The 26,583-nt window shown below is 47.4% G+C and overlaps 7 protein-coding genes across 7 annotated transcripts in view; 4 read left to right on the top strand and 3 right to left on the bottom strand.

The window, feature by feature from the left end:
- Positions 1–2,374: 2,374 nt before the first annotated feature.
- LACBIDRAFT_327282 (uncharacterized protein) lies at positions 2,375–7,047 on the bottom strand (the record flags this gene model as incomplete). Its single annotated transcript, XM_001881262.1, has 21 exons — positions 2,375–2,395; positions 2,460–2,690; positions 2,717–2,815; positions 2,872–3,012; positions 3,063–3,568; positions 3,697–3,812; positions 3,864–3,940; positions 4,090–4,181; positions 4,261–4,262; positions 4,432–4,460; positions 4,510–4,632; positions 4,978–5,070; positions 5,233–5,235; positions 5,380–5,415; positions 5,836–5,948; positions 5,973–6,100; positions 6,147–6,236; positions 6,289–6,385; positions 6,520–6,526; positions 6,581–6,855; positions 7,020–7,047. The coding sequence occupies 21 exons, from the start codon at positions 7,045–7,047 to the stop codon at positions 2,375–2,377; spliced, it is 2,307 nt and encodes a 768-aa protein (XP_001881297.1).
- A 2,033-nt stretch (positions 7,048–9,080) lies between these two features.
- LACBIDRAFT_327283 (uncharacterized protein) lies at positions 9,081–11,925 on the top strand (the record flags this gene model as incomplete). The annotated part of the gene is made up of 7 exons (XM_001881080.1): positions 9,081–9,239; positions 9,291–9,456; positions 9,591–10,199; positions 10,254–10,526; positions 10,601–11,516; positions 11,690–11,760; positions 11,867–11,925. 7 exons carry the CDS (start codon positions 9,081–9,083, stop codon positions 11,923–11,925), a joined length of 2,253 nt encoding a protein of 750 aa, XP_001881115.1.
- Positions 11,926–12,257: 332 nt separating this feature from the next.
- LACBIDRAFT_297673 (uncharacterized protein) lies at positions 12,258–12,521 on the top strand (the record flags this gene model as incomplete). The annotated part of the gene is made up of 1 exon (XM_001881081.1): positions 12,258–12,521. Exon 1 carries the CDS (start codon positions 12,321–12,323, stop codon positions 12,519–12,521), a length of 201 nt encoding a protein of 66 aa, XP_001881116.1. The 5' UTR covers positions 12,258–12,320.
- Positions 12,522–12,736: 215 nt separating this feature from the next.
- LACBIDRAFT_297674 (uncharacterized protein) lies at positions 12,737–13,181 on the bottom strand (the record flags this gene model as incomplete). The annotated part of the gene is made up of 2 exons (XM_001881263.1): positions 12,737–12,889; positions 12,942–13,181. 2 exons carry the CDS (start codon positions 13,179–13,181, stop codon positions 12,737–12,739), a joined length of 393 nt encoding a protein of 130 aa, XP_001881298.1.
- A 3,998-nt stretch (positions 13,182–17,179) lies between these two features.
- LACBIDRAFT_297675 (uncharacterized protein) lies at positions 17,180–19,854 on the bottom strand (the record flags this gene model as incomplete). Its single annotated transcript, XM_001881264.1, has 12 exons — positions 17,180–17,246; positions 17,303–17,691; positions 17,748–17,888; positions 17,939–18,519; positions 18,576–18,691; positions 18,743–18,819; positions 18,882–18,923; positions 18,974–19,065; positions 19,120–19,155; positions 19,206–19,303; positions 19,357–19,385; positions 19,435–19,854. The coding sequence occupies 12 exons, from the start codon at positions 19,852–19,854 to the stop codon at positions 17,180–17,182; spliced, it is 2,088 nt and encodes a 695-aa protein (XP_001881299.1).
- Positions 19,855–19,978: 124 nt separating this feature from the next.
- On the top strand, positions 19,979–20,878 carry LACBIDRAFT_297676 (uncharacterized protein; the record flags this gene model as incomplete). Its single annotated transcript, XM_001881082.1, has 4 exons — positions 19,979–20,171; positions 20,247–20,319; positions 20,366–20,518; positions 20,578–20,878. The coding sequence occupies 4 exons, from the start codon at positions 19,979–19,981 to the stop codon at positions 20,876–20,878; spliced, it is 720 nt and encodes a 239-aa protein (XP_001881117.1).
- A 2,177-nt stretch (positions 20,879–23,055) lies between these two features.
- Positions 23,056–26,583, top strand: part of LACBIDRAFT_327287 (uncharacterized protein) — a gene marked incomplete at both ends in the record, with an annotated part of 4,073 nt that continues 545 nt past the window's right edge. Inside the window, 5 exons of the mRNA XM_001881083.1 lie at positions 23,056–23,686; positions 23,740–23,892; positions 23,973–23,987; positions 24,041–24,301; positions 24,377–26,471. Coding sequence (XP_001881118.1) covers positions 23,056–23,686; positions 23,740–23,892; positions 23,973–23,987; positions 24,041–24,301; positions 24,377–26,471 — 3,155 coding nt within the window. The remainder of the gene's footprint in view (positions 23,687–23,739; positions 23,893–23,972; positions 23,988–24,040; positions 24,302–24,376; positions 26,472–26,583) is intronic.

Below are 26,583 nucleotides of genomic sequence, written 5' to 3' on the forward strand. Positions count from 1 at the left end.
TGGAAGCAAGTGCGAGAAGCGATGTCTCTTGTGGTCTTGGGTCACAGGGCGAGCTTCAACGTGAAGTAGATCCTGAGAGATATCTCCAACAAGAAATGCCCACCGAGTGACACGAAAACTGAAGTGCGAAGTCTCCTTCCATTTCATCAATCCTTGAGAGCTAGCACCGATATATTGGATGACAGCATACACGTAGGAGCCGCCAATAGATAGACATAGCCTGCACTTCAAGAAATTACAGATATTGGCTGATCCCAAGTCTTATCGTCTGTTACGAAGAAGCCATGGTAGACCACGGGTGAAGTTAGGTCTGAGAGGCTATTGTATTGGCGACAGTGACGACCTCCACATTTGCAGAGCTGGTCAACTGCCCATCTTTCAAATCAAGCCTAGTAGGGTATCCGCGAGCAGCAGACCAGAACCTCGTCGTAGTAAACGCAATGCCTAAAGAAATAAGCGATAGTCGGCGAGACAGAAGCCAGCGGCCAAGACAAGAAGAAAAGGGACGGTGAGGTTTGGCTCAGGCAAGTTCTGGAAGATCAGATATTTGTCAGTGATTGGCAACTCCTTATTTCTCCTTATGACCACAATTGTGGCATTTTCGTTCGTCTTTCTCGTCAAATATCTTTTTGAGGCTTTTCAGCTGCGATTTTTAACCTCTTTTTTCACTTGGAATCTGACTCCCTCCTCCGTTTCGCTGCAAACGTCTAAATATACCGACGTCGACACTGTTGGGGCAATGTTGGGGAACAGGCCGTGAGCAGTGTCACGATATTCCTCTATGTAACACAAAGTTCTCTCGTCGCCCGAAGTCTTCAGGATTGACGGTATTCTACTGTTCATCAAGCATAGTCATTGGTCCTCAACGTTCAACATTTACAAGCAGAAAGGTACCTGATCATGACATATGCTTTTGTCTTACTCCGTGGCACATAAGGATTTTCGGCAATCCTTCATTTGTTGTCTTCTGGAATCCAGCACGTTCACGGTTTTACCGCGGGATCGACTTCATCTCTGACGATAAACATCCCATCTTGTCCACCTGTCTACTGCACACGTCCGCTCTTCCCATTTTTCAAAATGTGGATTTATGCTAAACGCCGCCGTCTCTCTTCCAAAGTTATTGTCTTGGGATCATCTTCGTCGCGTCCAGTTTACGTCAAGAAACGACTTGCTAACAATTGCAACCTAGAAATCCAAGTCAAACCATGGCTATGTACTCGACTGAGTACGTCTTGTGGGTGAATCACCACAAGCGCTATATCGACGGCGTCAAACATACCTGACATGGGATAACGGATCAACAATTGTTCTTTTGTTTTTCTTGACATGGCCTTATCCCGTTCAATGACCGACTTTGAACATCCAGTGTTCCTAACGGTCCAGATTTAGGCAAGCTGCAAGGCACATCACACTGTCAAATTGAGCACCCGCCACCCCGTTTATTGTCTTCAGTCGCTTCACCTCCCTTACGCGGCAGCGACAATTACTGGTACGCCAGATCAACCGGTCACCCTTCGTATTTTCTTATTAGTCGATTTTTAAACAATAGGCCTATGGATGTCGGCATGGTGTAGGCATTTGCCGCTTTCTCGTAACTTTGTCTATAAAACCACAAAGTTTTCGCGACATACCTTAGGCTCATTGCAACCGCGGCTCTTTTCTTGCACCTCAACCTCTACATCCCGTTCATCCTCCCTAATTATCATGGACGCCTTCACATTCTACATTACCTCTGGCGTCGACGCGATCCCCATCAACGAGAAGACTGACATTGAGTCGGCTCCTACCGACGAGGATAACGGTGGCAGTGGAAATAACGCCTACTGTGTTATTGCTTGAAAAGGTCAATCACACAGTCTTATCAACACACGATCTCTCTGTGAGTCCAATTTTCCTATTGTCTCAGTGCGACCACCTACTTATATTCACCTTTTCCTTGTCCGTAGCTCATATCCATCACAGCCCCTCGATCAGCATGACCATATCATTATTTGTTCGCCATATCACATTTTCATGACCAGGAGGGAGTAGTTTTAGCCGCTAGACGGCCAGTCGCATAATCTAGCCTTTCGACTTTTTTAAAAACTAGTTGTTGTATTGGGCTAGGGCGGAGGGATAATTGACGATTTGAAGATTTTCTTGCCAGTGCTCAGAAAACTTGAGCGCAGTTCAAGATGATAATATTTACACAGATAATAAGCATTCGAAGCGAAAACAGCCACTTTGAATCGCAAGAAGGGTATAAAATGTATCATTCTGTAGCAAGTGAATAATTTGTATCACAAGGAAAGTTAGAAGGTAGGTTAGTAGTTACAATTTTACCCCATGAGGCTGATCGCAGAAGAAATCTTCGTCCCGTATATTCTCAATCTTATGCCTGCGGGAAAGCAAACTGTCAACAAAAACAAAAGTAGCGAAGGACACGGCACCTACTTGGCTTTCAGGTGAGAACGCACACCATTGAAACTGAATAATTTGGGTTGCTTCTCTTTTCTCTCGTTCTTTTCCTCCTCTCCAAAAGCGTCAGAGGGTTGTTCCGCCCCAGCTGTATCATCGCCTCCGGTTGTTGATGTCAAGTGGCAAAAGACCCCCCTCCCGCCGACCCAATCAACGTCCCTGCCCATTTCGAAGTTGGCAAGCAATGTCGGCACCCAAAAATGATCTTCTCCTGTACAACTTTGACCGTCCTATCAGGACCCAACAACTTTCTTACAAGACCCCTTTCGACATCGTGCGCGCCCATAACCAATGGATCGTATCCAGTGATGGCAATCTGCATCTTCATCTCTTCGTGTCGATGACTGTGGCCCGCCTGTGATCAGGAGGGTCAACATCCTCTTCGGAAGGAAAGAGAACTTGGAGACGCACAACGCCGGCGGTACAAACATACAAAGGAGGGTCACAAGAGACACAGAGAACATAATTATTACGGGATAGAACATCCTTGGCGCTTGACTTCTGGTTATCATGGCCAAATATTGCAATCAACTGCTTTAGAGCCGCAGAAGCCTTTCCAAAATATCATGGTCTGCTGCAAGACGGTGAACAAAGAAGCTCACTTTATCATCCTTCTTGAAGTTTGGAACAGTCCATTTGGCCTGTCCGTTCTTCTTGGCTTTCGGATTTCCTACCACACACTGATGTGCACATGCACCCGCGAAATCCAAACATTCGTCATCGCGATATTTGGTAGGGAAGTACTTGCATTTTTTGCACAAATACCTCGCAGATAGCCGCTCTGCTGGATGTACTATGTTTTTGTTCGCGGACTTCCATTCTGCCGGATAGCCGAACATGACTCCAAAATCTTGTCTAGCTTTGTCTGTCCATTGAGCCACCTGACCCTCGAGAATGCAAGTCACGAAAGGATCCTTCTTCAGAGTCTTGGAAACGCTGGTGTCGTCTGGTAACGATCCAGGGGATTGCAAGGGGTCGAGAACTGGGAGCTTTAAAAACGCAGACACAGCGGCCGGTTTTCGCGATTCACCCTGAGCGGGTACGGCAGAGCGGAGGCGGGAATGATGTTGGAGTGCTTCTTCTCTACTCTTTCTATGGGCGGCTTCTGCTACTCGACGTTTCCGTCACTCCTGCAGCGCAAGGAGTTGAATCTCAATTTTCGGTTTCATTGATTCGAACTCTGGCGTAAGGTGGTCAGCGGCCGAGTGGTGGCCAGCTTGTTTCCCAAGAGCTCACCGACGCCGCCAACTTGCTCATAGATTCGGTTTTTGTGCTTGTGGTAAGGCCCATAAACGGTACAATTCATCATGTCCCAGAAGTCCCATCCATTTAGAGTTACAAGACCTTTTCTGCTGAAGGGCAAAAAATGTGAGTGCAAGTCTTGAGATAGGGAACTGACTCACGCAGCTTCCTTTTCTTTCTTGTGTAGACGGAAGGCATTTTGAACCCTAGTAAACCAATCGTATAGGTCGGCACAGATCTGGATATATATAGAGTGCCGTCAAAAGCAGCTATTATTGCGTGACGGGTATCATACCGGCATCCACTTATTCTTGCGATCCCTCTTAGCTTGAGTGCTCTGGTCGTAAAATAAATGATAGAGAAATAAATAAATTACACAGTACCAACCTCGGCATACGAAGAACGGTCAGTCATGTTTTCATATTCGTTTAACGTGGTCGTCCAAGCCGTTCGGCGACAAATCGGAGTGATCGTAGGCCCTTGTATACAACATCAGTCCCAGCGGCAAGAGTTTTGGATAAATGCGACCATACAATGCGAGTTCGGCCCTAGACCTACACCTATTAAAGTAGGCAGAATTTTTTTAGTAATCTGATCTCACCACTACGTCTGGTCGACCCCATCTGGGGAATAGAAGATAACACAACTGAACGGGTTGTTTCCTGCAACTCAGCGATGGTGGTCGGAATGATTGCCAACCTGTCCCAGATAGACTCAAAAAGGACGCACGTTGTCAAAAACACCCTCATGCAAGAGTCCTGAGCATGCGCGTTAATGTCGCAGCGTATAGGAGGTAAGAAATCTCACCTTCGGACACAATCTGAGTCGCAATGCAAACGATGCATAAGGCTGTACTGTCTCATTTCCGCATGCCTCACAAGGACCACTGTCGAAGAGGAACGAAGCATACGCGGCCTCTGAGAGCAGTCCCTGTTGATCTGGTATAGGTAGAGGTAAAGCTCTCTGCCTCGCTTTACGCCAAATGTTCTCATTCGATTTCTCTAAAAGTGTGCTGCACAAGAACTTGCAATTACGGGTAACCGAAAGTATGTCTCCTTAGGGGTGTTGAGGTGGCTGGATCTCTGACAGAACTTCGAGCGGTAGGTGGACAAAGCCATTGGGTGACGCGGATGAGATAGCGCGTGGTGTGGGCGATTCGACGTGAAATCTCTGTCATGCTTAGTACGAGTTGAGTAAAACCAGCTCTGTATGCACTTGTTTGAAGTAGGTAGCGTTGGCGGGAACTATATGGCAGAATTTTGATTTCCGACGCACGCATTTCACCAATGAGAATTCAATTTCCGCTGCTGGGATCTGCCGAATCTCATTTCTCTTGCTCAGGATTCGATAATATTTCAACCACCAAGGCTGTTCAAAGACAGTAAAAATGGTTTTTAGTAGTATGGATAAGTAAACTTGCAGGTGAACCTCCAAACTAATAATGATAATACTTAATTGGACAGTCATTGACTTGCAAGTCTCATATGAGAGTTGCGACACGATGCACAAACTCAACATTGTCATACTTACACGCTAATATGCTATGGAAACTATGTATGCTCCTTTAAATTTTATCATGTTTGGTAATAGAATCCGAAGGCTATGCTCCGCGACAAAAGCAACGACTTAGCATAAAAACAAGTCAATGAAGATTTCTTCAGTAGTCTTTTTTTTTACGGTGGACGCAAGGTAGATGCTACCAATGGCAGACAGCTTGGAACATAAAAATCCAGAAAAAAAAACGTCAATATAGAAGCATTGTTTTTATTTACAGGGTGCCAGCCTCCAAAGACCAAAGCCTACTAAATATCATAAATACATATATTCTGGTACTGTTCTGTGTCGGATATAATAATATAAGGCCCTCGACCATGCAAGTTCAGCCGATTTTTCTGATCTCCAGTGGACCGAATCTTGTACTCCCATTCACTTGCCCATTCACTGGCAGTTGACCAGGAGTCACAAATATGCTCTATTTTGGTTTTTATTTTCTGAGAAGGATCTGGAAAATTCTATACATCCAAGAATGTCGAAGTTGAAGGAAACTAATCAGCCATATATCTCTACCTAGTGATGAGCACGGGTAACCCGCGGGTGTTTTCACACCTACCTTTACCCTTACCCGATGCAAACCTGTACCCTTTCCATGGGTAAGGGTATTTCAGGGGTGGGGGTAGGGGTTTGTACAGGGTTTGGGGGGTCGAAAACCCACAACGGGTGAACGTTAGGGTCAAGGATAATGTACACTACGTAGTCTAATCAATCAGTACATAAGTCAAGGTGATGCCCCCCTCTTTTTGTCGTGTCATCAGATGTCGTTGTGTCGGTCGTTCGACCGTCCACTGTCATTGTCGTCGTGTCGTTGTTGCAGCGCGGTGTCATCATTGTGTCATGTAATCTGTGGGGGACATGTTAGAGACGTGGGTTGGGACAGGGGTGCTCACCGGTGGGTCATAAGATGGATGACAACGACGAACGACGAATTGGCCGTTGTTCGTCGTTTGGTTGCCACGTTGCTAACAGCGACGTAGCACCTGGATTCAATGTCAAAGGAAGGAGTGAGATGACGGGGTTGTAACAACTCACCTGGGCTCGAGTGGTGGTGCTGGGCATTCATCACTTTTCATGGTGTTGGGCGCTCGTTGACATGCCAGGTCGTCACCGTCACCTGTCATCCATTCGGCTGGTGATGTGGCGTCGCCTCGTTGTTGTTGTTGTTGGCATGTGTAGTGGTGGTTCGGGGCGTCGAACCACGGTTGGGGAAGGTGGCGGTGGTTAAAGTGTGGTTCGGTCGTTGTCGGTTGTCACGTCACTGACGTGGCACCTGTTTGTTGTGTGAAGAAAGGAAAGGGTGCGGGGGAGGGATCACATTGCGCACCTGAACTAATGTGGGCAGTGACGACGATTGCGTCGTCACCGTCTGGACGACGTGGCACGTCCGTTGACGTGCCAGGTCGCCGTCAGCCGTTGGGCTGCTGATGTGGCGTTGCCATGTTGTCGTTGTTGTCGACGTGTGCGATGGTGGTTCAGAACGTCGAACGGCGGTGGTTGCAGAAGGTGGGGTTGTTGGTCGCGGTTGCGGGTGGTCGTCAATGTGGATAGTGGTAGTTGAGAAAGAAAAGTGTTTGTTTGTTGTTGATGTATGTAACGTTCCTGGCAAACACCGCTCATGCGGCTCACATGATCTATTACATAATCTGTTGACCACCCTTGACTTACCCTCACAAAAACCCCCAACCCTTGTCAAGGGTTGGGGTTTTTTGAGGGTCAGAAAATCCTAACCTCTACCCTTACCCTCCCTACCCTTACCCTTGTACCCCTAAGGGTTTGCAAACCCTTGCACATCACTATCTCTACCTTGTATCTACGTGCGGAACCTACGCCAACGCTGCAAGCGCTGTCGTAGCGCCGAGGCTTTGTGTGTACGTGTTTGACTCATTGACTGAGGGCGCTGTCCCTTGTTTTCAAAGACTGTCGCCCTCTAATTCCACTCTTTTTACAATCCTTTCCATGTTATTTCTTGTGATCCACTCTACTTGCATTTTTGTATCACATCTGTGCTATATTTCAAGCGTTGTCAGGTTCTGGAGAGTGGAGATTACCTAATGGTAGTGGTCCCAAAATAGTCTTGAGAAGCGATTGGATCAATCACGAATTCAAATCCTGCCATATAGTTCCCGCCTACCTTAAGTAGGTGATGATGAATTGCTTAGTAATGGCTTTGTCGCTTGCCCAGGAAACACAAAACCTCATCTCTCAACAGACGGCAAAAATTCATTAATGAGGATCAAATTCCCGCCCTTCGTCAATGCACAGGCCCTTTGTCACTGCAGCAGAAACTTTCTGAAGAGCTGAAGGATGTGATTGATGCCCACTCAAGGCAGATTGAAGTGAGCTCACTTTCCAGCCTGAAAGGAGGCTGTCATTTTGATGTAGTCTTCATTCAGGACTTGGGTTTTCTTGTAGATGATCAGCAGGTTCAGTGGACCGGGGTCGCGAAGCTGCTTGCGGCAACGTTCCCCTGGAGGAGTCCTCGTGCGCTGATGGATGCCCACATTTTTTGAAGGGGGCTATGTGGGTGCGTGCATTGTGTCTTTTGTTTGAAAGTTATGTTTGACGAAGGAAGTAGTGAATGCCCACTGCTCTTTAGAGTTTTCCCCAAGGTCTTTCGCAGACGACCGGTTTTCTCTAAAGATGATCGTCTTCAAAAGGCACCATCTCCTTCAACCTATCTTCAAACACAGGCTTTGCCGAAAAACATACTTTCCTTCCCCAAACGACGCTCACGTTTATCCCTCCCACGTCAGTATGAACCACCGCTGTGACCAACCAGAATTCATCCACGTTCATTCATGGAGAATGGCTTTCGGACTCTTCGTCGCAAAAGACCCCCCATACGACAATCCTCGCCTGGGCTGTCGTTCATTGCTCTGACATTGAGCTGAAGGCTTTACTGGCTACCATATCGTTGGATTTGACAGGACTGCAGAAGATCCCGTTTTCATTTGATTATTCTGACTTATCGTTCTCTGGGTTTATTACCATTGCGATATCTTAAACAATCACGAACATCACTGTTACCTGCTTTGTTGGTATCTTTCTAGATCTCCGATTACCTACCGTCTTTTGACTCTTTCCAGCCCTTTTTTTCTTGCACCACGATAGGAGGTCTTTGGCCATCGCCTCTATTTCATCTTCATGCTACCAAGCGAATGCTGCTACCCTTGTTGTCTCATATTTGACTGTCTGATTCTGTGCACTAGCCCTGTGGAGTTGGATGGTGGGTTGGGCTTGGAGAGGACCTGGCGGGGAGTCGTTCCCGACTGAGGGTGATTGTTCACATTTGCATGCCCACTGTTCAGCTCCTCCGAATAAAGAGGAGGCGTTCATATGTTCTACGTCTGCTTTTGTGCATAACTTCTGCGTCTCCAACACATTCTCCTCCTGTTCGTTATGTGTCATGTCGCTGTCGCTCGTACGTGTTGCTGTTGCTCCAACGCAGCTTACTGCTGCTGCGTATATGTAGCTTGCTGTTCGAACCTCTCGCTTCACGGCTACGTTGACCCCTCGGTATACTGGCAATGAATGTCCTTCGTCGATTCGCGGCGGCTTTCTGCGTCTCCAACACATTCTCCTCCTGTTCGTTATGTGGCATGTTGCTGTTGCTCCAATGCAGCTTACTGCTGCTGCGTATATGTAGCTTGCTGCTCAAACCTCTCGCCTCACGGCTACGTTGACCCCTCGGTATACTGGCAATAAATGTCCTTCGTTGATTCGCGGCAGCTTGGACAATATTGTCCCAGACCGTGATAGGAGCAATCGGTGTTCGGATTTATTGATTTATAATTGAGTGTCTCTGCGCCAACGTTGTCTCAAGTATGCACAGTCACACATTCCGCTGCCTCATTGAAGGCAACAACAAGGTTTTCAAGGTTGAAATCGCCACCGACGAGGATATATCTGACTTGAAAGACAAAGTTCACGAGAAGGGCATTGGGCAGCGCCCAGTTCTTGCCAAAGACCTAACCCTTTTAAAGGTGATTACCACCCTGAGTCTTGTCAACACTCACCTTTCTATGTTCTCGTAGGTTGAAATTGACCTTATGCCACATACTACCGCAGAGTCCTTAAGTCAAGTCGCAATCAACCCGGTTGGCACTGAAATGTTAGACTGGATGGAGATTTCGGAAGTCTGGCAGGAACCGCCTGCCCGCCGTGCACTCCACATTATTGCCAAAATCCCACCCGCTACTGGTGAGCTTGCCCTTTTGTCTTCAATGTTGTTACGGTTTCGAACCCTACATGCTGCCGCCCATGTCCATGCATTCTGTGGCTCTATTCCGATTGTTGATTGTTCATTCATTTACAACATCCTTGTTTTTATGCAGTCTCTCCATCTACATCCCAGGATTCCAACCTGTCACAGGAATCGCTGCAAAACTGGTTGGCTGAGCTTCATCAGAAGCTGTGGGGAAAGGGCCATCTGTTTGGCAGTATCTTTCGCACAGTGACTTTGACAACAAATGACTTCGTGGAACTACAGCTTGAACTTCAAAGCGTTAATCCATCTCGGACTGAACCATCTTACAAGGCACATGATGTCTTGAAAGTTAAGGCAGAATTCTTGCATAGGAAGAGTTGCGAGGCCACGTGGGAGCCAAACACTGACGAGTTAGTGCCCTCGGTGTCCAGAGTCGTCACCTCCCCCAGTACCCTGGACGATGCTATGGATGTCGATGCCAATCCTGCACCAGAACCCGACAATTGTCCTAGCTACATTATCGCCGATGCTAAAGAGCTTTCAAGTTTCACGGGGTCGACTGCAGTCTTCCCCTGCACTATTCGATACATGGACTTGACCACCTTCGACCTGAAGATTCCCACTTTGAAGCGACTAACACTTATCCGGGACGAATGGAATACCATGATCGACCTGTTCAATGGCAGGAAACGAGGTGTCCTTGGGAGTGCGGTCTTCACAGGTTCGCCAGGAATTGGTGAGCACTTTTGCCATCTTTGAACTCGCGGTCACAGCTAACTGATAATTAAAGGCAAAACGTGTCTCCTATATTACATCTTAATCCTTTGCTTTATCAAGGCCCAACCGGTCGTATTTCAAGACACATGTGGGGATGTATACCTCATCACAGATGAGGTTCGATCCCAATCAAGAGACATAAGGATTGCAGGAGACGATGTTCTGACCCTTATTGATGCGGACGGTTCAACCTGTCAACCTTACAAATACATCTTTCATAACACCAACCTTTACGTACTGTTGACATCGTCGCCAAGGTCCAGAAAGGATCGAAAATGGCTCAAAAGTAACGTTGAAGACGAATACGCATCATTTGTCCTGACACCTTGGTCCCAGAATGAATGGCTTGTAGCATCATAGGTGGATTGTGTTCCTCTCTTTGGTCCACCGCTTATTTTTTTAGGCTGTTCATAGCAGAAAAAGACATCACATTAAGCCGATTTTGGAAGACCTACAAGATCTGCGGATCTGTGCCCCGCCAGTTTTTGCATGCCGCCGAGTCGTGCGAAGCGCGGAAAACTGTCCAAACGGAAATATCGGATGTCATCCAAAAAAGTAAGGATGTCAAGGCTGCCATGGATGGCGTTGTTGGAGATGAGGTCGTGCCGCATCGCGCATTTGCTGTATACCCCAGTACCAAGGTGAGGCTTTTAACTGGTTGCCATGTCAAAGCAATCTCAAAAGGCGCCATGAACACAATCATCAAGGCCTTGCATAAAGAGAGCACAGAGACTGTGCTCGAATTGTATCAAAGTATCCGGGGGTCTCCTAAAGCTGCCACTTTTCGCAGCAATTTATGGGAGCTCAAAGCACACTGGTACCTCCCCTACCGAGGTGGTTGTTCGTTCACGATTCAATCTCTTGAGAATGGACCAGACGGCCAATTGGATCTCCTGAAAAATTTAGAACATTTTGTCTTTGGACCACCCCTGGAGCTGTCGAGTAAGATTGCAGATTGCATGGATGCAAGGCAGTCCATCTATCTTCAACCTATCTCAGACAACTTTGCATCCCTCGACGCTATCATCTTCCAACCGCAGAGACCTTTGGTCGGCATTCAAGTAACGAATGCTTTGACTCATCCTATCAAGACTAAAGGTCTGAAGGCTCTCCAGTCACACCTGAGTCTCAATAACGAATTGCTATCTCCCCTTCGACCTACTCCCAAAGAACCTTGGCCAATAATTTTTGTGGTTCCGGCAAAGATGGAGAGATCTTTTACCAAACAGAGTATCGAAGGAGATGCCAGTGCCACATGGAGGAAGAAGACGGTTCAGTATGTGCTTGGACTCGACGAGAATGAGGTCTTCCATGCCACCCAGTTCGAAGATGAGGATTCGGAGGATGAGTGACAATGTAGATAGAAATACGGTCTTCCAAACGTCGCCATTATCATATCCCGAGAACGCTGTAAATATATACTACTTGAAGGCGATGTTCGAATTGTAGTCGGCATGCTTTCTGTCTTTGTCTCGTGACGGATAACCAGAATGACCTCGCACGTCAAGATGGAATCCACAGTAAGTTCAAACCTGCAGAACGTCAACCCAACTTCGTGTCAAAAAGAGTGGGATAGGCTAACGTTGGCAATAGGGATGTGGTAGTAACCGTACTGCATCGCGATAGTATCGGGTTATTCGAATCGGTGTCAAATTCTACAGACGAACAAGGGACTTACGGGATAGATCAGGCTAAAAAGACACAGATATGTATACGCATTCTAAGGTCAAATACTCATAAAGACATCCCGTTTATCCTCCTCAATTATCATGGACGCCTTCACTGCCCCACGGTCAGCCTCATGACCATATCATTATTTGTTCGCCATACCGCATTTTCATGAGGAGAGAGGAGTTTTAGCTGCTAGACAGCCAGTTAATCTAGCCTTTCGACTTTGTAAAATACTAGTTGTTAACGTTGTATTAGGTATGTAGGGCGGCACATATATCAGTCACTATGTCACGTACCAAACGTAGTAGCCGGACATGACAATGACTTGTACACCGCCAAATGACAGGCATGTGAGAAAAACCTGAGAATCAAACTCTGGGTGGCACCTTTCACCACCTGTCAGGCAATAATGATCCGAGTCCACACCATGATCGAAATCCGACTAATAGCAGCATGTCACCAGGTCGATCTCGGCACAACCTGTCTGGGGCAGCTGGGGACCAGCTGGCAGCCCAGCCTACATAAATCCTCTATATTTTCAATATTTCTCCCTGGTCATATTTATAGGTGTTCATGTTCTTATTTAGTCCATAATACAAGAGGCAAGTAGGAGGATGAAGTTCATTATATTTTCATAAGCAAGGACTATAAACAGGCTGCATGATACAAAGGTATAGGGTGCCAAAGGTATAGGGTGCACGGAAGGATGTGAGAAATGAGGCAGCTCCAATTACTACCTGTGTCTGCCCATCCATTCAAAAAACATTCCCCCAACTGACCACCCTTTGCGCTGTCCGCCGAATGCACAACCACAAACAAGGCATGTCAAAGCGGAGCCTCTGGCTCGTTCAATGAGAGGAAGGCAGACAGCGGAGGGGGGATGGAGAGACGTTGTCTTTGGCTGAGGAGCCAAGCTGGGGTTTTGGTGATAGGGCATCTGATGCGGCTGCCGCTACGTGGCGCAATGCGAAAGCAAACCTGTCCAGGAGAGTCAGTATCAGCAAGTGGGCATTTGCCGGGGAGGAACTACAAGGGGCAATGGGCGGGAACAAAAGCCCAGAACAATGACAGGTGGCGACCGCGCACAGGCGCACGGGTGGGTAACAAGGAAAACAAATGGAACAACATGAGGGAGATTACATGGGGCGCAGACCACAGGGTAGCGAGATGAAAACAAGGAGGGGAGCGAGCGAGCAACTGGGCGAGAAACGGTTGTGGTGGAGAAGAAGGTGAGTTTGGTTCTGGTTGAAGTCTGGAAATAACCAAACATAGCGCGGAGTTTAAATGACTTGGGGGAATATTGGAGAGTTTCTCGCACGGGCCTTTTTATGTTGAGCTCAAGATTCCATGTTTTTTCTACCTGTGGGAGCTTGGAAGTGCTCAGTGTATCATTTTATTATCTTCTTATGAATAATTTGTATCTCAAGTACATCATTTCGTTTCTTGAAGAAAATTGGCGGTACAGGTCTTCCTGAGGAGAGTTGTAAACCTGTGGGTCAGGTGTCGAGCCGCTGGCTCTAACATTTACGCCTCAAGCTCCGACACACCTGCCATCCATGCTGGGGCAACCTCCATCAGTAATCTGTCAAGCGGAGATTCATGCCAGATGCCATCAGCATTTTGCACAAATGGCGGTGTAATGAACGGGCCAGCCGGTCCCGGCTGGACTTTCCAAAACATCCCAAGACCAATGGACCAGCCGGATGCATACAAATGGCTTGCGGGCACGGCGTCTCTTGCCGCAGCAGCTATCTACGGCAGCCTTCTGGGTGTCCCGTTGGCATCACACCATAGTTCCCCAATCTTTACTAGAACAACTGTAATACTGTTACCTGCTTTGATGTTGTACTGTTTGCTTCTATCAGTAGTAGCTAATTGTAAACCTCCGCCCTAAGCTACTTGCTCTACCACACAGCTGCTGGTCAGCAAAGCATGCTGTATATACCCCAACCTGCTCTAATGGTAAATTACCTGTGTCCATAATATTAATCAATGACATCTATTGAAATTGAATATGTCAACTCTGGTTAAGCATTCGATTGCCTCCAATGGGGCGGTTATTTCAACTCCCGCGGGGCATTTGATTCACTCCGGCAGAGAATTTACAGCTGTGTATGTCAACCACCATGGGCATTTAAATTTGACTATTTTGACTCCATGAAGAATTTGATTGACTTGAGGGGTTATTATGTTTAATTGTAAATGCATTGCCAGAGTTGACATACTCAATTTCAAATGCCCTGGAGGAGTGAACCCAATGCCCCATGGGAGTCAACATATTTGATTCAAAATACCCTGTCAGAGTAAATAAAATGCCCTGGAGGAGTAAACTACATGCGCCGCGGGGGTCAACATATTTGACTCTAAATTTCATGACAGAGTGAATAAAATGCCCTGTCGGAGTGCCCTGTGAGAGAACATATTTAATTTTATATGCCCTGACAGCATGAATAAAATGCCCTGTCGGAGTGAATTAAATGGCCGCGGGGTCAACATTTTTGATTTTAAATTCGCCGACAGGGTCAATAAAATGCCCCGTCGGAGTGAATAAACTGCCCCACAGGAGTTAACATATTTAATTTTAAAAGCCCCGACGGTGTAAATAAAATGCTCCGTCGGGGTGAATTAAATCGCCGCGGGGTCAAAATATTTGATTTTAAATTCGCTGACGGGGTTAATAAAATGCCCCGTCGGAGTGAATAAACTGCCCCGCGGGAGTTAACATATTTAATTTTAAAAGCCCCGACGGCGTAAATAAAATGCTCCATCAGGGTGAATTAAATTGCTGCGGGGTCAAAATATTTGATTTTAAATTCGCCGATGGGGTCAATAAAATGCTCCGTCGGAGTGAATAAACTGCCCTGCAGAAGTTAACATATTTAATTTTAAATGCCTCAATGGGGTGAATTAAATACCCCATGAAAGTCAATCAACTGTCTCCCACCCAATTCAAATTTTATATTCCCCATCAGAGTGTATTGAATGCTTTGCAGGAGTCAACATATTTAATTTTACATGCCCCGACGGAGTCAATGAAATGCCCCGCCGGAGTTGTGGGGGAAAAAAATGAGCTGTACTGTTATAGCTTCTCAATACATCTTTCCAGCATACTATAACTGTTGTAAAATAGGTTCAAGTTTACTTTGGAAAAGAATTTTGGTGCATGGTGGAGAAATGAGGTTGAATGCATGAAATATCTCGCAACATGATATTGTTGACTTTTCTGTATACTTTGCTACCAAATCTCAACATCTGAGCCTTTCTTATACATAGTTAACATATGGCAGAATATATATCCCCTGCTCCGAAGCAGTTTTCTGATGGTTTGGGGGAGCTGGAGCTTGAAAGGGTGAAAATATGACTCTAAACATGAAACCACATTCTTTCTTATTTCCTTTCACTATCTAAATCTTGTTGAAATGCTCCCATACTTTCCCCAAATATAGCCTACATACTTTAGAATCAATTCAGATAGGTGGTGGAAGCAGTTGTGAGGGAAGAAAAAAAAATATAACTTGATGTATGCAAAATGGCATGTTGTGCAGCTGGTTTGTATAAAGATTCATGCACCAAATAGCTCTTTCCGAGGTCTGTTCACAAAAACTTCTTCAATCACTGAGAAAACTATTCCAAATGATTCTATTCCTTTCTGGGATCCCCCAATGTCTTTGTTTTGTTGGCTCATTGCATCGCCAATGAGCACGGCGCAGTGCGTAGTTTCAGATGGTGTGTGAATAATGCGCTCCTTCCATATTAGGTTGCCACTGGCCCATATTTGGTAAGGCGGGCTGCCAGAGTTGTTCTACTTCTAAAAACTAAATGGTGCACACCTCAACTATCTGACCTCCAATTCAGTGGATCTTTCTTTTGTATTATGAGGATTTGTCATGGCTAATAGCAGGACCTTTCATCAATATTGTGCGTTGATTTCTTGACAATATATTTCTTGTTTCTGCAAATCACATATTCCAAGCCATTGCATGTTTCAGTTCACATGGATGGATGATCTGGGCACCAGCTTAAAAATGCTGTAGTGGATTGACTCCTCTATCTTGAATAAATGCTTCACCAGAGCTGACATATTGAATTTTGAATCCCCCGTCGGAGTCAATCAAATGCCCCGCGGGAGTCAACATTTTGAAATCTCAATTCCCTGTCAGTGTCAATCAAATGCTCTGCCACAGTCAATAAAGTGCTCTGCTAACTTGATGTATTCAAGATCATGCCACAGATGTCCATATTGTGGAGGTCATGTTTTCAATTTCAATGTCAAACACCCTGATGGGGCCATTGCCGACAGTGCCTTCAATCTCAACCTCAAACACCCCGACAGCAACATCCTCTGTGGTGCTTTCAATTTTAATGACAAACACCCCGACAGAGACATCCCCCGCGGCACCTTCAATTTCAATGTCAAACACCCCGACGGAGACATCCCCCGCGGCGCCTTCAATCTCAACCTCAAATACCCCAACGGCAACATCCTCCGCGGCGCTTTCAATCTCAACCTCAAACACCCCGACAGTGACATCCCCCGCAGCACCTTCAATTTCAATGTCAAACACCCCGACAGAAACATCCCCCATGGCGCCTTCAATCTCAATGTCAAACACCCTGACAGAGACATCCCCAACAGAACCATCAATTCCAGTTTGACACCCCAATGGAGCCACAAATGAGTAGACAAGGTGTGAGTATATAGCTAAATGAAAAGCTTTCATTTCTTAACTACAAGGTGAGTGTTTCCCTGTTGGGACAAAATTCAGTTTTTGGTTGATATGGAGACTATCTTGCAGGAGTTGGATGAGATAAAGATTAAGATACATTATGCTGCAGATCTAGATGGATGTAAGTAAGGGGAGAGAGGCCCCAGTTAAATTTTTTTGTAGTTCCATCAGGATGGGCTGAGAGCCCGTCGGTTGAAAAAGTGGTTCTGCCGCGGGAGCGTAAACCCTGCCAGGGTCAGAAACCGGCCGCTTCGTTGCCAATGGAACAATGGCAATCAAACCGGCCGCCCCGGCTGACCCGTTCACTACGACTGATTGTCACGTCCGGCTGTTCCATTGTTATTGGACCCATGTGACTGATCTAACTAAGGGCGGAGGGATAATTGACGACTTGAAGATTTTCAGTTCCGAGATGATAATATTTACAAAGCGAAAACACAGCCACTTTGAATCGCCAGAAGGGTATAAGATGTATCATACTGTAGCATGAATGATTTGGCAAATTCTGTATCACAATTTGTGAAGTTAGAAGGGTTAGTAATTACAATTTTACCCCGTGAGGCTGATCGCAGAAGAAATCTTCATCCCGTATATTCTCGATCTTATGTCTGCGGGAAAGCGGACTGTCAACAAAAACAAAAGTAGCGAAGGACACGGCACCTACTTGGCTTTCAGGTGAGACCGGACACCATTAAAACTGAATAGCTTGGGTGGCTTCTCCTTCCTCTCGTTCCTTTCCTCCTCTCCAGCAGCGCCAGAGGGTGGCGGTTGTTCCCCCCCAGCTGTATCATCGTTTCCGGTTGTTGATGTTAAATGGCCAAAGCCGTACCCCCCTCCCGCCGACCCAATCAACGTCCCTGCCCATTTCGAAGTTGGCAAGCAATGTCGGCACCCAAAATTGATCTTCTCCTGTACAGCTTTGACCGTCCTATCAGGACCCAACAGCTTTCTTACAAGCCCCCTTTCGACATCGTGCGCGCCCATAACCAATGGATCGTATCCGGTGATGGCAATCTGCATCTTCATCTCTTCGTGTCGATGACTGTGGCCCGCCTGTGATCAACAGGGTGAGCATCCCCTTCGGAATGAAAGAAAACTTGGATACGCACAACGCCGGCGGTACAAACGTACAAAGGAGGGTCACAGGAGACACAGAGAACGTAATTTTTACGGGATAGAACATCCTTGGCGCTTGACTTTTGGTTATCATGGCCAAATATTGCAATCAACTGCTCTAGAGCCGCAGAAGCCTTTCCAAAATATCATAGTCTGCTGCAAGACGGTGAACAAAAAAACTCACTTTGTCGTCCTTTTTGAAGTTTGAAGCACTCCATTTGGCCTGTCCGTTCTTCTTGGCTTTCTTGTTTCCTATCACACACTGATGTGCACATGCACCCGCGAAATCCAAACATTCGTAATCGCGATACTTGGCTGGAAAGTACTTGCATTTCTTGCACAAATACCTCGCAGATAGCCGCTCTGCTGGATGTACTATGCTTTTGTTCGCGGACTTCCATTCTGCCGGATAGCCGAGCATGACTCCAAAATCTTGCCTAGCTTTGTCTGTCCATTGAGCCACCTGATTCTCGAGAATGCAAGTCACGAGAGGATCCTTCTTCAGAGTCTTGGAAACGCTAGCACCGTCTGGTAGCGATCCAGGGGATTGCAAGAGGTCGAGAACTGGGAGCTTCAGAAATGCAGATACAGCGGGGACCGGTTTTCGCGATTTGCCCTGTGCGGGTATGGCTGAGCAGAGGCGGGAATGATGTTGGAGTGCTTCTTCTCTACTCTTTCTATGGGCGGCTTCTGCTACTCGACGTTTCCGTCGCTCCTGCAGCGCAAGGAGTTGAACCTCAATTTTCGGTTTCATCAATTCGAACTCTGGCGTAAGGTGGTCAGTACCCAAGTGGTGGTCAGCTTGCTTCCCAAGAGCTCACCGACGCCGCCAACTTGCTCATAGATTCGGTTTTTGTGCTTGTGGTAAGGCCCATAAACGGTACAGTTCATCATGTCCCAGAAGTCCCATCCATTTAGAGTTGCAAGACCTTTTCCGCTGAAGGGCAAAAAATGTGAGTGCAAGTCTAGAGATAGGGAACTGACTCACGCAGCTTCGTTTTCTTTCTTGAGTTGACGGAAGGCATCTTGAACGCTACTTAACCAATCGTATATGTTGACACAAATCTGTAATAAAATTAAAAAAGGTGCTGTTAAAAGCAGCTATAATTGCTTGATGGGTATCATACCGGCATCCATTTCTTCTTGCGATCCCTCTTAGCTTGAGTGCTCTGGTCGTAAAATAAATGATAGAGAAAGAAAGAAATTTCACAGTACCGACCTCGGCATACGAGGTACGGTCAGTCATGTTTTCATATTCGTTTAGTGCGGTCGTCCAAGCCGTTCGGCGACAAATCGGAGTGACCGTAGGCCCTTATATACACCATCAGTCCCAGCGGCAAGAGTTTGGGATAAATGCGACCATACAATGTGAGTTCAGCCTTGAATAAACTGCCAAGGGACCTATGTTGTGATATTGAAGTGAGAAGAATTTTTGCGTAATCTGATCTCACCATTACGTTTGATCGACTCCATCTGGGGGATAGAAGATAACACAACTAAACGGGTTGTTTCTTGCAACCCAGCGATGTCGGTCGGCATGATTGCCAACCTGTCCCAAATAAAGTCAGAAAGGACGCGTCGAATATATGCATCAGGACGCACGTTGTCACAAACACCGTCGTGCAATGGTCCTGAGCATGCGCGTTAATGTCGCAGCGTATAGGAGGTAAGAAATCTCACGTTCGGACACAATCTGAGGCGTAAAGCGAACGATACATAAGGCAACCCCGTCACCGTTCCGCATGCCTCACAAGGACCACCGTCGAAGAGGAATGAAGCATACGCTGCCTCTGAGAGCAGTCCTTGTTGATCTGGTATAGGTAGAGGTAGAGCTCTCTCCCTCGCTTTACGCCAGATGTTCTCATTCGATTTCTCTAAAAGTGTGTCGCACAAGAACTTGCAAGTACGGGTAACCGAAAGGATGTCCTTGGTGGTGTTGGGGTGGCTGAGGATCTCTGACAGAACTTCGAGCGGGAGGTGGACAAAGCCATTGGGTGACGCGACTAAGATAGCGTGGGGTGTTGGCGATTCAACACGACTTCTCTTTCTAGATGGTGGAACACATTGGCCAGCGTCGATATTATCGGTCGCTTCTGGCATTCTTGGTACGAGTTGAGTGGAACAAATGCCAGTGGCATAGGCTCAGAAGGGGAACACATCTGTATGCACATGTTTGAAATAGGTGATGATGACTTGCTTAGTAATGGCGTTGTCGTCAGCAACGATGCCTCCCCTTCCCAGTACACTTGCCCAGGAAACACAAAACCTCATATCCTCTCTCGACAGACGGCAAAAACACATCAATGAGGTCCAAATTCCCGCTCTTCGGCAATGCACAGGCCCTTTGTCACTGCAGCAGAAACTTGCTGAAGAGCTGAAGGATGCGATTGATGCCCACTCCAGGCAGATTGAAGTGAGCTCATTTTCCAGCCTGACAGGAGGCTGTTATTTTGATGTAGTCTCCATTCACTAGGATTTGGGTTTTCTTGTAGACGATCAGCAGGGGGAGAAGGCTAGAAGGGAGCTAGGGGCTATCGTCGACACATCTCGCGAAGCTCTCGATCGGTACAGTTCTTCTTCGACTGATTGAGACCGCTCTTACTGTTCATAGAATGCGCAAAGACACACGATCTGCGCTTCTTATTTCAAAGAAAGCTATCGAGTCGCAGAGAACAGCCCATCGAGACGAACTGTTAAGTTTGGCTGGCATACTAAAGGAAGAGGGCAACCAAAGCAATTATGGGGCCAGCAACGAGAAATTTGGGTGAGCATTTTCTTTCTTCTATGGTTTTTAGTATCTGAAGAGTATTTGCCGTAATGCAGCGAAGACGCTCTCATGAAAGCCAACGCGGACGTGACAGACGCGCTCCGCCGTACTATTGCGGCCATGCAGAATGAACTGGAACGCTCCGTCCTCTCCAATCAAATGCTCGAATCATCCTCAGCGTCCCTCCACGCGACCTCGTCTCAACATGATAAACTCTCCAGCTTCATGATCACCTCAAAGCACCTCGTCACCGCCCTTGAAAAATCTGACTGGCTTGACCGCGTTATAATCATATCCGCATTTATGTTCTTTCTCCTCGTCGTCCTGTTCGTTCTGAAACAACGCTTCGTGGGTTGAGGGTTGAGGATGGCTTTGTGGTGGACAAGGTTTATACCGGACTTTAGTGGTGACGAGGCACTGCTGAAGTCGGAGGATGGATTGGCGACGTAAGTTATCGCTACTGTCACGTCAAGTTTGTCGCTGGCGGCATCCGCTGCATCGTCGACGCTCTCTTCACATGTCCATTCAACGTCGACTCTATTGCCATCCGAAACTTTACATGTTGTCTCCTCGCTGATACCTACAGAAACGGACCTAGCCCATCATCATGAAGCGGACACAGCGCAAACTGAAGGGACTGCTCATGCACATACCCCTGCTCATGTCGAGCTATGATGGATGTGTCTGATACCTTTATTCTCTCTGTAAATTAACATCATGGAAATATATTTGTTCTAACGCAAAGTGTTACTTGCCAACCTTTGAGGATTGTTCGTCCACATTCTAAAAATTGTGATCTGCTGGTGTACGTAGTGATCACAACCTCGCCTTTTCCTCCAAATCCTCCTCCTCTCCCTTCTTGACCATCCACTTCATGAGCTCGACCCACTCATATTTACCGCCCTGGCCAACACCTTTGATACACTGTTCCGCCTCCCCAGTTTTCACAAGGGCATTCCACACCTTTCTCAACAGGTTCTTCTTCAAATATATCTCCACCTCCCAGCTCTCAACCCGCGTTTCATCACCAGCAAACGCGCACATCTGATCCCGATACTCAAATTGCTCTAGCGGTTCAAACCTGTGCCACAATTTGGAGATTTGTATCTCCTCATTCCCTGACGCGGAATTGCTGTCCCAGAGGCGTGTGCGTAGTTCTTGGTACCGATTCATGACGTCAACTGCCTCACTGAGTTGATCGAGTTTCTCTGGGTTGGAGAAGGCGGCCAATACGGCTTTGGCTTGTGCTTCGACTAGTGGGAATGGGGCGACTCTAATCAAGAGTCCCAGAAACGCGAGAGATGTCGGTGGGAACGCAGTTTGGAGAGGAAAGATGTGTTTTGCGAGAGGAAATACGTTGTATGTCGAGTTGTGAAGAGTTGTTGGTAATGGCGGTATGGGATCTGACACGGATGGTTGGAGGACGTGGGGGGGAAAGAAGGGAAAGGAGAATTCATAGCCCGTAGCGAAGATGCAGTGGTCGATGTTTGATAGGGTGGAACCATCAGAGAAAGTTACTTCGCCTTTCGAAGGGTCATTTAACTGGGATAATTGTCCGCGGGCGTGAGGTCCCAAGCCTTCTGGAGAGGACACGGATTGGAAAACGGTGCGTCCTGATAAGCGCAATTCATTACAGATGTCCTGTCCGCTTGGCCCACCACCAACGACAAGGATAGTGCTCCCAAGCGTGGACGAAGGGTTTCGGTACCATGCGGAGTGAGTTGCTTTACGTGCATCGAGCCACGCTCCGAGCCCTGGGATATCGGGGTATCGCGGGACTTTGTAATGGCCATTGCAGATGATGACTAGATCGAATTTAGCAGGAGAGGAGGGTGCTGGTGGACCCGTCTGGACAATCCATTTTGGGGATTGATATTCTATGTTTGTTACGGTGGTATTGTGGTGGATATATGGGCGGAGATGAAAGTGATCAGCATATGAGTTGAGGTATGTGAGTACAGTTGACGCGGGTGGGAATAATGGAGTCGAGGGAGGGAAGGCAAAATCCGTGTATGCCATGGATGGGTGGGCAAGGTTTGTGGTAAGGCAGTCATATAGGGGTGTGGTTGGAGAAAAGTCCTCATATCCAGGATCGTCTGCAGATGCTGGAAGCCTGGTTGTTGATAAGGCCCAAAAGCTCTGTAGTGGCATTATGCGTACCATATACCACCTACGTTCTGTCTTGCTTCAAAAACTGTTGGTTTCCACAAACCCGCTTTGAACTGAGGGGCGTCGAGAACAACCTTTAGAGCGGCCAAGCCTACTGGGCCTGCGCCAACGATACAAATTTGTTTCTGATCGAACAATGGTTGAAGGGGTATACCTGAACACAAAAGGTGAGGAGAGCGTGGAAGTACATTGGAAGACGAATGTACTAGGGAGTTCCATGCCGAGGTGAGAGACAGAGCCAATATTTGCGGCTATGTAACTCTATGTACGCGTTGTGTGTAATGCCCTGGGAATTTCGGGCATATTTGTTGTCCAATAATAAATTACCGTGTCTAGTCTCTCGCTCGTCGTTTCTCCTCGCCGCAATGGCTAACACCCCATCTTCTGTCGGCCATTATAGAGCCAGAAACGCGCGGTCAGCAATACGGTCTTCAGCCTCACAATCGACTTCAGCGTCTGTAACTCGCAATGCAGCACCGACGCCACTAACACTCGAGGACTCCCAACGCCATCACCAAGCGCAGATTCTTCTGTTACAGCAACAACGGCAGCAACAAGTTCAACAACAGTCTCAACATCTTCAGCAGCCTCAATTCCACATCCAACAATATCAGCTACCAGCGGTTGCATACCCACATACACAACCAGCACCACAGGCAAATAGCGACGATGTTATAAACGTTATTAGACGGTTTTATGACAGGATTGACCCACGCATGCAAAAACAGGATGATAACTACAAACGCCTTGATGCCAAGATCGATCTCCTACTCGCAGAGAGGGAGGAGGCCAAAATCGTCGAGGCGCGGCAAGCGAAAATATTAGAGGCTAAACTCGCCGTTCACAGGGATTTGGTTGAGTTTTTGAAGAGGCTCGAGAAAACAATTGGGCGAAGCGCTGACAATAACCCCAATTTCTCCATCATGGGACGGCTGGATGCCCTGGATTTTTCTGTCGGGGAGCTTCTGGAGAGAGCTCGAGATCCAGAGGCTAATTGTGAGTATTTTTTCTGTTGCTCTGCCCATCCCTTTCCGACAATAGAATTTTAGTTCCAGACGCTGTTGCCGCCTCCGTTCCCGCCCCCCCAGTTCGCCACGAAATGGGGGTCAGTCCCAGGAAAAAGGCTTACGCGAATGCCTCGACAATAATCGATCTATCTTCTCCCGGCCCATCTACACCACGACAGTTCACAGCCGTTGAAAGTACGGTCGCGCTTTTGCTTTCCTCTTACTTCGCTAATGAGGGTTACAAGCATCATCACTTTGCACTCGATGCTCCTCAGACAACATGACCGTAGGTGTGTATGATTTTTGCAAAGCTCTTCGATCCTAGCTCAATTTTTTTTTTCAGTGGGAGACACAACCATGTTTGATTTGACGAAACAAGTGCAGGCTTTCAATGATAAGTCTCCGCGAAACATTACTCTGGATTTGTACTCGAGCCGGGACAACATTCCGCCTGTTGAGCCTTCTCGTCGACGCTCGCCATTCTCATCTGGCTCAAGGACACAAAGTTGTGAAGCTAATTCTCGTTCCAATAATTCACAAGACTTTTCCCCGGCCAACTGGTCACAGACTACCTCTTCCACAGACCAAGCGATCTCAACGTCAAGTGCGTTTCATATTTCCTTTTTCGATGTCTATCTCCTTTCTAAAACTCAAATAGCTCCGAAGAAAATCTATCCAGTGGTATTTCATCCTAGCCCGATTGCCCACAGCAAATCGTCGGCTGATGTTCCAGAGGAGGGGACGATTGCTTCGCTGAGGCTGCAGACACTTGGGGATCGGGAATGTTTGGAGCCTAGCAATACAACTGCGCATCAGCTTGAGGCGTCTCCTGCTCCACCTGCCCACCCGTCGATGCATTCCCCTGCGGATTCGATGTCACCAGGTTTGGGAGACAATGAGGAGGATGCGAATAAAGTTGATATTACGGAAGACGAAGACGAACAGATGGTAGATCGGGACCAGCAGTTATTGGATGAAAAGGATCAGGCAGAAATTGACAATGAGGATAAGGAGGAGCGCAGTTCCTCTTCTACAGCGTCAGAAATTGCGATTACAGCCAACCACCACCCTGCACCATCAACATCACTGATTTTTCCATCGTCAGATATACCCCAGAGCCTCGATCGTTCTCCTGCATACCATGAACCACCAACGAGAAGTCCAAATTCGACTCCCAAACAAAAGTACTCGCTATCATTGCCCAGCCCTGATTTCAGCCATCTTGCTCAACGATCCCCTTCTTTTTCTTCACCAAGGACATCCCAACCTTTATCTTCGACGCCCAAACGAAAGTCGTCACCAATAAAACCGGAATACATGAGCTCTAATCACGCCTCGCTTGCACAACGATCTTCTTGCTCCTCCCCTTCTACTTCAACAAGGACACCCCAGCTCTCATCTTCGGTTGAAGATGAACAAGTAGTTTCAGAACTAGTTCTGGCATCTCCGACTCCTACTCCAATACCCAATACTCCAGTACCCCATACACAGAGAGCTGCGCTATCTCAACAACCTTCTCTCCGTCTCCCGTCCCCGCCACCATCATCTCCGTGGGCGTGGGCGTCGCAGCAGTCAACTCCCCGTGGACATACTGCCCTCCCGGTCCCCCCTGGAGGAACGTCGTCGAGCTCGTCTTTTTGTAGTCCAAATAAAGTTGGCCGTAGTTTTGCGGATAGACCATCGAATGAAAGGCCATCAATGACCATAACTCCCCAATCTTTGCACTTTGCCTACTCATCCTCATCCCTAAGCAGTGTTCCGAACAACGAGGAGGAGGACGAGGAAGAGGTTGTGATAGCTTCGAGCTGCTCCCCTCCTCCGATAGAGTCTCAGCAAGAATACGAACCCCGAGCTGGAGCAGGAGACCATGGTATTGATAGGACTCAGCAGGACGAGCATGGCAATGAGAAGAATCTTGTGAATGGGTTTGAAATAGAGGGGCAAGACCACAAAAGCGACGAGGAGAACGCCAACAACCTGTTTGCTTTACCCACGCCAGAATTCGAGTCTTCGCCAGAGCGGGGAGGCGGACCGGACGTTTCTGCTCTGGATGACGAAACAGAGCAGCATCCTCCACATCATGGGTCTAGTAGCCAATCTCCCCCTCCAACTCCTTCATCTCTCCATCCTACCAGCAAGATTCGCAACGTCGCTTCAACAGCACAACCTCCTCAAACCAGCCACTCCCCTCCTCGATTCCCTTCCGTTACTTCCTCACCTCCTGCGCAAGATTCTCAAGTTACCGCTGCAAGTCCTGAAAAACCTCGCCAGATACATGTTCCACCCAAACCACCTCATACATCTCGAGAGGCCATGTATATATCTTCTTCCCCAGAACTTCAGCCGGAAGTAAAGAGCGAGAGCCATCATTCGCCTTCAAGAAGCTTTGCCGAGTCGCTGTCGCCGCTGACTGATGAAGAAAGCGACAGTAGCCTTCGCGCTCGTGGATTCAAACCCCGTTACGACGACAGCGACGATGCGGAGATCGTTCCAGTCAAAAAACGCAAGATCACGCCTACGAAAAAGAAGATTGAGCCTGGGAGGATTGTGATAAACCTGAAGGCACTTTTGTCCAAGCCGGGAGATAGCGCCGCCGCTACCAAGGTAGTGAGAAAGAAAAGAAAAGTGATGGTGGACAATGAGGATGAGGAGCCGCCGCTGAAGCGCGCCAAGGACAGGTTGTCGATGAAGGAGAAGGGGAAGAGGGTGAAGAAAGATGGTTCTACTGCATCTCTTGGGACGGTGAAGCAGGAACAGAAGCCGAAAAAGAAAAGGTTAGATGGAGTGGTGGAGAGGGATAGGTCGCCTTCCGCTTCAGAGCAACGTTCAGCGAGGCCCCGGAGGGGGAAACGGAAGGTTAAGTGGCCAGCATTAAATGAGTTGGGG

Source organism: Laccaria bicolor, genomic scaffold (genome assembly GCF_000143565.1).
Source record: "Laccaria bicolor S238N-H82 LACBIscaffold_12 genomic scaffold, whole genome shotgun sequence".
NCBI classification, from domain to species: Eukaryota; Fungi; Basidiomycota; class Agaricomycetes; order Agaricales; family Hydnangiaceae; genus Laccaria; species Laccaria bicolor.